At 40.7% G+C, this 11,071-nt stretch overlaps 1 protein-coding gene across 1 annotated transcript; it reads left to right on the forward strand.

Annotated features, from left to right (window-relative positions):
* Positions 1-1,209: 1,209 nt before the first annotated feature.
* LOC113744390 (olfactory receptor 52N5-like) lies at positions 1,210-2,071 on the forward strand. Its single transcript, XM_027273788.1, has 2 exons — positions 1,210-1,934; positions 1,978-2,071. The coding sequence occupies exons 1-2, from the start codon at positions 1,210-1,212 to the stop codon at positions 2,069-2,071; spliced, it is 819 nt and encodes a 272-aa protein (XP_027129589.1).
* The last annotated feature ends 9,000 nt before the right edge of the window (positions 2,072-11,071 follow it).

Consider the following 11,071-nt stretch of genomic DNA (forward strand, 5'->3'; position numbering starts at 1 on the left):
GTGAAAGAAGTTTAAAGTGAGGACAGGAAGTGTAGGGCTCTCTCCCCTGGTGTGCTGACCCCTTCCGTTGGAGACCGGAGCAGAGGACGGACATCGAGATGGACCAGTCAGGGGGGAGCTAAGTTTAAACCACGGCTCCTCCCCTTCAGCACCTCTAGACTATAAAGATAGTACACATTCTCATATAAATACTGTGCTACACTTCTTTGGGACGTTGGCTGCAGCAACCGCTCACTCTTAGAGTCAGTGAACTGTGGTTTCCAGAACAAAGAGAGTCCATGTACATGTGCTTTTAATTCTCAATGCTCAAATACATTTTTTTAAAACGGACTTCCCGACTTTGAGTTCTCTTTACTTGCAAAACAACAAACAGCACGCTTAACGTGAGTGAGAGTGAGTGGAGGGCAGTGGAGATTGCATCATCTGTGGACCGGTTGGCCTGATATGCAAACTGGTAGGGATCCAGGGAGGGAGGGAGGATGGAAAAAAATAGATCTTGATGTTTGCTGGAGAGGATTGACTGACAGTAGTGATAACTAAGACGTATGAACCTAAGTCATAGGTATTATTGTATTACAGCCTAAAACCTTCATTTTTTCCACGCTTTGTTGAGCAGTCACTCTTGTCATTGAATTCATCAAGTATCTCTGACGTCTGGATTGCTACAAGTCTATCAATATCCTAACATTCAAAGAATATTGTTATTTTTATTTCAGGTGATGGAAAATACCACCTACAAAGCTACACACTCGCAGTAGAAGGCTTAAAATCACAAGAGGATTACATTTACTCTTTCTTTTTCTTGTTAATTTCTACATTGTTTCAGTTGTTATGAATATTGGCATTTCAGTTCTGATTTTTCTTAACAAAAAACTTCACACCAGCCTAGGTATCTCATATTTTGCAACCTGTCACCAGTGACATAATCGGGACTACCATATTTTTCCCCGTTTGCTTGCAGAATTTTGCGGCCTCCTTCTGAGCGTCTCATCAGTTATTATGCCATGTGTGGTCCAAGCTTTCATTACAAGGTTGTTTGGTGCCACTTCCCACACTGTGCTTATGATCAAAGAATATTGTTATTTTTATTTCAGGTTGATAAAAAACTACACCTACAACAGCTACACACTCCAGATAGAAGGCTTAAATATCACAAAGGATTACATCTACCCTGTCTTTTTCTTGTTGTTAATTTTATACATTGTTTCCATGGTTATGAATATCGGCATTTCAGTTCTTATTTTTATTGACAAGAACCTGCACCAGCCTATGTATCTCATATTTTGCAACCTGTCACTCAGTGATGTTATTGGAACTACTCGTGTTTTGCCTCGTTTGCTTGTAGACATTTTGCGGCCTCCTTCTGAGCGTCTCATCAGTTATTATGGATGTGTGGTTCAAGCTTTCCTCACACAGTTTTTTGGTACCACCTCCCACACTGTGCTCATGATTATGGCCTTTGACAGATATGTGGCAATCTGCTATCCACTACGCTATTCAACAATAATGACTAACAAGATGATGATGAAGCTGACAGTTTTTGCCTGGGGATCAGCCTTTTTTTTCGTTGGGATTCTTATTGGTCTGACCGTAAGGCTGAACCGATGCAGGACTATGATCAAGAATTCGCACTGTGACAATGCCTCCTTGTTTAAACTCTCATGTGAGAGTGTGTTAATTAATAATATCTATGGCCTCACATTTACTGTTGTTTTGCTCACAGCTTCTATAGGCAGCATAGTTTTTACTTACACTAAGATTGCAGTAGTTTGTCTGACCAGTAAAAACAAGTCTTTGAACAGTAAAGCCTTGAAGACCTGCAGCACTCACCTAGTTGTGTATCTGATCATGTTGATCAGTGGATTTGTTGTAATTATCCTGCATCGTTTCCCTCAGTACTCAGAGTACAGAAAACTTTCTGCCATACTGTTTTTGTTGTAATTTTTTGCATCGTTTTCCTCAGTACTCTGACTACAGAAAATTTTCTGCTACTGTTTCAATTGTCCCTGGCAGCCTCAACACCATTATTTATGGTGTGCAGTCCAAAGAGATCAGGAAATCCTTATATTAAATATTTCAGTTCAAAAAATGCTTGTCATCGTGTAAGAAACTTTTGTTGACAACCGATCAACTAAATGTGTATAAGATATAATATATAAAACTACAAACACTGAATGAATGCTCTTTCGCAATGATTCTTCTTGCTTTTCTCAAAGGTTATGGAACACCAAATAAAACAAAATATGTTAAGATTTTTCTGTGACATTGTATATTTTACAGAAATCCCTCAATATGCGAATACAGAAAACTTTCTCCATTCTCTTTGTTACAGTCCCTGGCTCCCTAAACGCCAATTATGATGGTGTGCTGTCCAAGATAAAGCTTGCTATTGTGTAAAAAAAATTAATAACATGTGTTTGTGATCATTGGGCAAGTTGTATTCTGAGACAATACCTATTAGTGTGCAAATTATATGCAACTAAATGAAAAAACAAAATTTACATTTACATTTAGTCATGTAGCTGACCCTTTTATCCAAAGCAAATTACAAAAGACCAATATTATTGTAGAAAGATATTACTTGATGGGCTCAGATACACTTTAAAAAAACGTTAGTAAAAACAAGTTGCAAGACTACCATGCAAAGAGAAAAGGGGATATCAATGACATCCAGAAACGGGCCAACTTCTCCGAACCCGGGCCCATGTGAAGGATTGACGAAAGTGGAAAAGTATGCTGTGGTCTTATGAGTCCACACAGGGCGGTCCTAGCTATGGGTAAGTTGGGGCCGCCCAGGGCGCATTCTCTCCGTGGGGGGCGCACGAACGCCCGAAAAAGCAAAAACCTCGGCAAATTTCGGTACCGCTCATTAAGTTACGGACGGGCGCCCGGGAGTGGGGTGTTGACAAGGCAGAGGGGGCGTCGGACAGACCGATGGGGCGCACGCATCAGGGCGCACGGCAGCATCCAGGGGCGCACGGGCGGCCGTTAGGGCGCACGAGAAAATGTTCGCCTCGGGGGGGTCGCCCAGGGCGCAAATGTGGCCAGGACCGGCGCTGAGTCCACATCTCAGATTGTTCTTGAAAATCATGGTCATTGTCTTCTCAGAATAAATTTACAATTGACACAGCTTCTTTTTTGTAACTGAGTTGGAACAAAATTAGGTGTTTCAGTCAGCTGGCTTTACTTTAGGCTGCCTGGCTGCCTCGTTGTGTTTGTCATACAGCATGATGTTTTCATGAGTCTCAAACACCTTTGCATTCATGTGAGCCCTAGAAAAAAATAGATAATCACATTTGTTGTAATTATTAGTAGTAAAAAGGATAAGTTTAGATGGAAGTGGATGGAGACATTGATTCATAAACAATTTTATTGCTGTTGTCATTTGATGTCAGCAACATGTTCAAAATGTTGGAACATGGGCAACAAAAGACTGTAAAGTTGTGAAATGCTTAAAAAAAACAACCTGTTTAGATCATTCAACAGGTAACAGGTTATTGGTAAATGATTGGGTATGAAAGGGGCATCCTTATAAGTCATTCACAGCAAGGGGAAGAAGGTTCACCACTTTGTGAAAAAAAATCAACATATTATGTAGCAGTTAACCAGTTTTACAAACAAAGTTTCTCGACAAACAGTTTGAGGGAGGTGGCTGAGGCGTATGATTCTTAAACAAGTTCATGGTGCTTGTTGATGGTTGCTATGGACATCACATTGATCTCTTGATATTACATCACACATAAGGCCATACTGTAAGTGACATCCTTGTGTGAACTTTCATTAAAAATGTAGTCAAGTCAACTTTATTATCATACTGCTATATTGTACAGGACCTACAGAGAATTGAAAATTGTGTTTCCCTCTTATCCCGGTGCAAACAGCACTAAACATGAATATAAATATACTTGAAGATGTAAAATATAAATAAAAAAAAAATTAGATATATATATACAGAAATATATCGAGCTAAAAGAACATCCGAGAATAGAGAGACAGTGGCAAGTCCAGAGATATAAATTGATAAATATTGCCAATACTGGAATGAGAATGAACAGTATAAACAGAATATCAATATAAATATAAATTTGGTGGTACGTAGTAGCAACTCAAAAGTTCCCGTTCAGCTGAACCCCGCTGAATGGCAGCCGTCTTTCAGCCGACTTCCAGCCAACTGCCTGCCAAGTTCCGTGGCGAGTGACCCCCCTCCTTCTCCTGGGCGTGTCTATTTTTTACTCTAACTCCACCCATTCATGTAATTACAGGGTATGACCAGGAAATGGCGCTTCTCTCACAGAACTTTTTTTACAGTTGTTCTACCTGGAGATGACGTAGCTTACACACCTCGTTAGCATTCTCGTTGCTCAACCTTTTGTTTGTGCTTACAGTAATGGGCTTATTGGTCTCCCAATGTCACCAGATCACAGAGCGGAAAATGCAGCTGGTTTGACTACTGATACTATACAGTATGCTTATGATTTGAGCATGTTCATGAATTGAAATAAATTTAAGGTGTTTTTATCTAACATGTCACCATTTCCAAATCAACAACATCTAGGCTGTTCTGTCTTTACTAGTGGTGGGCCGTTTTGCGTTAACGTGAGACTCTATCGGGCGATAAAAAAAATATCAAACATAATCTATTCACAAGCTGTTCCAGCCTTTCAGGTTGCTTTTTGACTTTTTGACTTTTTTCTCTTTTGTTCGTTTTTGTTTTCTTCACTGTAACTCTGTGGAGTCCTGATCTCTCTAGCAATGTTGATTTTAGAGAGTTTTTGTGCTTTTCTCGTGTTTTTTCTTGTTGTTGTTTTTTAAATGTCGCTTCCACCTGGACAGCTGCCTTTGTTTACTCGGGGAAAAGCTGGTCGCGCTATGCCGGCCGGCATAAAAAAAAAACCAAAAAAATAAAATGGGCAATCAGCTGTTCGATTGGCGCAATTAATCTATGGCCACCACTAGTCTTTACATAATTACTGTATAGCGTCTCTTCTCTTGTGCTCGCGCACTCTCTCTCGCTCATCTACATGTAAACAACAAACTACCCTTAAAAAAGTTACAAAAAACGGTTCGGACATCTCGGGGCTGCCAGGCCTGTGTGTCAGACCTGCCGATACAAGCGAGAGTTTTTTTTTAATTAACAGTTTATTTGGAGGGGAGGGCTTGTTGTTGTCGTGCGCGACATAGAGCTGCAGAGACGAGCGTTTTGGAAGCCCTTTGTTATGCAGGTATTTACTGTAGTGCACGCTTTAGGCCAGGTAAACCATACAAACACCTCATTAGCATTCTCATTGCTCCACCTTTTGTTTGCACTTGATGGGCCTTTTCGTCTCCCAGTGTCATATAAATCACAGAGCGGAAAATGCAGCTGGTTTGAGTACTGTATACTATACAGTAGCCTTGTGATTTGAGTGTGCTCCTGAACATTAATGACTCCTTTTCATTTTCGTCCATTCCATAGGCTAAATGGCGTAAAGCGTAAATGGAAAGAGTTGTGTATGAAATAAGTCAAGTATGTTTGGGTTTAATAAAGTTTGCATTGTATATGTTATGTTTTTATTCTACATGGACACCACTGTTTATTTTCCACTATGCCCCCTTCCATTATAATAATACACTGCACAACTTTTGAAAGTCCAGAGATAAATCTGTTGACGTCTGTATGACCTCGACGAGCTCCTGTTTTGTGCCTGGCTTAGCCTCCTTGCGAATGAAATTTTTTAAAACCAAACATACTTGACCTTTTTCATACTTGATTCACCTGTAATTCTTTCCACTTACGCTTTACGACATTTAGCCTATGGCCCCGATGATCGGGGTGTAACATAATCGCATGCTCTTAATGTGAAAGGAAGTTAACAGTCAGGAGAAGAAGGGTAGGGCTCTTCCTCCCCAGGTTGCAGGTTGCTCGAGATGGACCAATCAGGGGGGAGCTAAGTTTAAACCATGGCTCCTCCCCTTCAGCACCTCTAGACTAATAAGATAGTAGCACATTCTCATATAAATACTGTGCTACACTTCTTTTTGGGACGTTGGCTGCAGCAATTTGCTTACTCTTAGAGTCAGTGAACTGTGGTTTCCAGAACAAAGAGAGTCCATGTACATGTGCTTTTAATTCTTCAATGCTCAAATACATTTTTTAAAACAGACTTTCGACTTGGAGTTCTCCTTACTTGCAAAACAACAAACACGCTTAACATGAATGGGAGATGAGTGGAGGGCAGTGGAGATTGCATCATCTGTGGACCGGTTGGCCTGATATGCAAACTGGTAGGAATCCAGGGAGGGAGGGAGGATGGAAAAAAATAGATCTTGATAGTTGCTGGAGAGGATTGACTGACAGTAGTGATAACTAAAGGCTTATGAACCTAAGTCATAGGTATTATTGTATTACAAGCCTAAAACCTTCATTTTTTCCACGCTTTGTTGAGCAGTCACTCTTGTCATTTAATTCATCAAGTATCTTTGACGTCTGGATTGCTACAAGTCTATCAATATCCTAACATTCAAAGAATATTGTTATTTTTATTTCAGGTTGATGGAAAACTACACCTACAACAGCTACACACTCCAGATGGAAGGTTTAAATATCACAAAGGATTACATTTACCCTTTCTTTTTCTTGTTGTTAATTTTCTACATTGTTTCAGTCGTTATGAATATTGGCATTTCAGTTCTGATTTTTATTAACAAAAAACTTCACCAGCCTATGTATCTCATATTTTGCAACCTGTCACTCAGTGACATAATCGGGACTACTCATATTTTTCCCCGTTTGCTTGCAGATATTTTGCGGCCTCCTTCTGAGCGTCTCATCACTTATTATGCATGTGTGGTCCAAGCTTTCATTACACAGTTGTTTGGTACCACTTCCCACACTGTGCTTATGATTATGGCCTTTGACAGATATGTGGCCATCTGCTATCCACTACGCTATTCAACAATAATGACTAACAAGATGGTAATGAAGCTGACAGTTTTTGCCTGGGGTGTGTCCTTTGTTTTGGTTGGGATTCTTCTTGGGCTGACCATACGGCTGAACCGATGCAGGACTATGATCATGAATCCTTTCTGTGACAATGCCTCCTTGTTTAAACTCTCATGTGAGAGTGTGTTTATTAATAATGTCTATGGCCTCACATTTACTGTAGCCCTGTTCGTAGTTTCTATAGGCAGCATGGTTCTCACTTACACTAAGATTGCAGTGGTTTGTCTGACCAGTAAAAACAAGTCTTTGAACAGTAAAGCCTTGAAGACCTGCAGCACTCACTTGGTTGTGTATCTAATCATGTTGATCAGTGGATTTGTTGTAATTATCCTGCATCGTTTCCCTCAGTACTCAGAGTACAGAAAACTTTCTGCCATAATGTTTACAATTGTCCCTAGCAGCCTCAACACCATTATTTATGGTGTGCAGTCCAAAGAGATCCGAAAATTCTTATATGAAATATTTACTTCTAAAACATGCTCGCCATTGTGTCAGAAATAACTTTTCTTGACAATTGACTCAAACAAACGTATATTATATACATAAAAGTACGAACACTGAATGAATGCTCTTTTGTAATGAATCATTATGTCTTTTGTTTATGTAACTCTGTAAATAGGATTAAAGTATCCAGATAAAGATTCTGTAAGATCCACAGACATTTCACAGCCATTATGTTTGTTACCGTCCTTAGCACCCTCAACGCAAATATTTATGATGTGCTGTCCAAAGAGATATGAAAGTATTTCAGTTGAAGAAAATGATTGCTTTTGTGTAAAAAAAAAAATACAGTTACTTAATAGATTTATTTTGTGAATGATTCAAATGTTATTGAAAGACTGAAACATTATGTTTTTGCTTAAAAGTTATGTATTCTGTAAATATGTAAATACATGTTAATAGCAAAATATGTCTTTATTTTAATTTTACAGAAATGTAAAGCTCAACTTGCAGTAAATACAGAGTATTAGTACACAGCACAATCACAAATCAAACAATGAAACTTAGTATAGCCCAATTTCTTATTGTAAATATTGTATATAACTTTGTCAAAACAGACAAAAATCCCCCCATGTATGATACATCACTGTTGATTGTAATTCATGCACCACTACAAAATTTTAAATCAAAATTGAATACAGAGTTAGGTTAACTCTTTTGACACAGCCACGCAAAAGGACACTTCTACTGTAAGCATTGTGTAGCCGTTACAGCAGGAGTTGTCCTCGCTGGCGCAGGGCAACAGAGCAAGAGAAGTACTGGCCATGGGAATTGCAGCGACCACAGGGACATGAACAGGGTCAGCCAAGGCATCAGGCAGTAGCATAGCAGTTTGAGGCTTCCCTTCTTACCATCTCTAACTACTACCTCTGACCTTGTAGCCTGTGAGTGGAACAGAAGGATTCCAACATGAGCATGATTCCTTCAGTAGCTGCAGCGCAGTTCAGAAGCATCCCAGAAATGGCTTTCCTTTCTGTTCTGTGTTCGAGCTAGCCAGAACTCAGACACAGAAACAGTGTTGGGAATCCAGTGAATTTTTAAAATAAAACACACTGTGCTCACTCTTCAAAAATTTACTGTGTAGCCTACTTACTCATGGTTGAAGCATTCACTAGCAAGGATCACAACATTAACAAGATACATTCTAGTAATGTATTAACAAAACAAATAATTCTAAATAAGTTTAAGATTTTTCTGAAAAAAATGATTAAAACTCTATACTAACTAATATACACTGCTCAAAAAAATTAAAAGAACACTTTTTAATCAGAGTATAGCATCAAGTCAGTTTAACTTCTGGGATATTGATCTGGTCAGGTAAGTGGCTGGGGGCGTTGTTAATCATTTTCATCTGTTTTGGTGTTAATGAAATTAACAACAGGTACACTAGAGGGGCAACAATGAGACGACCCCCAAAACAGGAATGGTTTTACAGGTGGAGGCCACTGACATTGTATTTCCTCCTCATCTTTTCTGACCAATTTCTCATTAGTTTTGCATTAGGCTAGAGTCAGTATCACTACGGGTTGCATGGTGCAGTACCTGGACCCTACAGAGGTTGCACAGGTAGTCCAACTCCTCCAGGGTGGGACATCAATATGGGCCATTGCCAGAAGGTTTGCTGTGTCTCCCAGCACAGCCTGAAGAGCATGGAGGAGATTCCAGGAGATGGTTAGTTACTCTAGGAGAGCTGGACAGGGGGGATGCAGAAGGTCCTTAACCCATCAGCAGGACCAGTATCTGCTCCTTTGTGCAAGGAGGAACAGGATGAGCACTGCCAGAGCTCTACAAAAGACCTACAGGAGGCCACTGGTGTGAATGTCTCTGACCAAACAATCAGAAACAGACTTCATTAGGGTGGCCTGAGGGTCCGATGTCCTGTAGTGGACCCTGTGCTCACTACCCGGCACCATGGAGCTGGCATTTGCCACAGAACACCAGAATTGGCAGGTCTGCCACTGGTGCTCTGATTTCACAGATCAGAGTTTAACCTAAGCACATGTGATAGACGTGAACGGGTCTGGAGACGCCGTGGAGAATGTTATGCTGCCTGCAACATCATTCAGCATGACCGGTTTGGTGGTGGGTCAGTGATGGTCTGGGGAGGCATATCCCTGGAAGGATGCACAGACCTTTGCAGGTTAGACAATGGAACCCTGACTGCTATTAGGTATCAGAATGAAATCCTTGGACCCATTGTCAGACCCTACGCTGGTGCAGTGGGTCCTGGGTTCTTCCTAGTGCACGACAATGCCCAGCCTCATATGGCAGAGTATGAAGGCAGTTCCTGGAGGATGAAGGAATTGATACCATTGACTGGCCCCTATGCTCGACTGACCTAAATCCAATAGAACACCTCTTGGACATTATGTTTCGGTCCATCCGATGCCGCCTGGTTGCACCTCAGACTGTCCAGGAGCTCAGTGATGCCCTGGTCCAGATCTGGGAGGAGATCCCCTAGGACACCATCCTTCATCTCATTGGGAGCATGCCCCGACATTGTCAGGCATGCATACAAGCACATGGAAGCCATACAAACTACTGAATACCATTATGAGTTGCTACAAAGAAATTCTAGCAAAATGGAGTAGCCTGCCACATAATTTTTTCGCTTTGATTTTGGGGATGTCTTTGAATTCAGTCCTCTGTAGGTTGATAGTTTTCATTTCCATTAATGATGTGGCATCCTTTCATTCTTAACACATTATTCAGTCCATATCAGGAAAGATATCCAGCACCAATACCGTGCCTGGCTAGGCATAACCTCGGTGGGTCCCCCGGCAGTGTAATCCTATGGCGCATAACTAGGGATGACCTGAGCCAGCCCTACTATAGGCTTTATCAAAAGGAAAGTTCTTAAGTCTATTCTTAAAGGTGTTGCCGTGTCTGCCTCCCGAACCCAGAAAGGTAGTTTGTTCCACAGAAGAGGAGCCTGATAGCTGAAAGCTCTGGCTCCCAATCTACTTTTGGAAACTATAGGAACCACAAGGAACCCAGCGTCCTGAGGCGCAGTGTTCTAGAGGGGTAATAAGGTATATGAGCTCTTTTAGTAAGATGGTGCCTGACCATGAAGAGCTTTGTAAGTAAGGAGAAGAATTTTAAATTCTATTCTAGATTTAAAGGTAGCCAATGCAGGAAGCCAAAATGGGGAATGTGATCTCTGATCTTGGTTCCTGTCAGAAAACGTGCCAGCAGTCTGAATAACTGCAAAGTTCTAGAGACTTATTGGAGCAGCCTGATAACAAAGAGTTACAATAGTCCAGCCTTGACGTAACAAATGCGTGGACTAGTTTTTCTGCATCCGCCTGAGAGACAATGCGTCTGATTTTAGCGATGTTACGTAAGTGGAAGAATGCAGTCCTCGAAATTTGTTTTATGTGGACGTTAAAGGACAAATCCTGATCAAAAACAACTCCAAGATTCTTTACAGATATATTCTTTATATTACTATGTCGGCTCAGGAACACTTCAGAAAAATGTGTCGGTAAAAACAGGTTGCGTATATCTACATTTGTAAGTTAAGACTTAGACTTTACCATGCAAAAAGAGAGACAGATATCATGACATGTCCAACTTCTCCAAACCTGG

This window comes from Larimichthys crocea, chromosome XXII (genome assembly GCF_000972845.2).
Source record: "Larimichthys crocea isolate SSNF chromosome XXII, L_crocea_2.0, whole genome shotgun sequence".
NCBI classification, from domain to species: Eukaryota; Metazoa; Chordata; class Actinopteri; family Sciaenidae; genus Larimichthys; species Larimichthys crocea.

What these genes read in the sequence shown, in the direction of transcription:
- LOC113744390 (XM_027273788.1), top strand. Translation starts at nt 1,210, where the DNA reads ATGGTTATGAATATCGGCATTTCAGTTCTTATTTTTATTGACAAGAAC. An exon ending in CTTTCTGCCATACTGTTTTT is followed by an intron (nt 1,935 to 1,977) that starts GTTGTAATTTTT and finishes CTCTGACTACAG; the next exon opens with AAAATTTTCTGCTACTGTTT.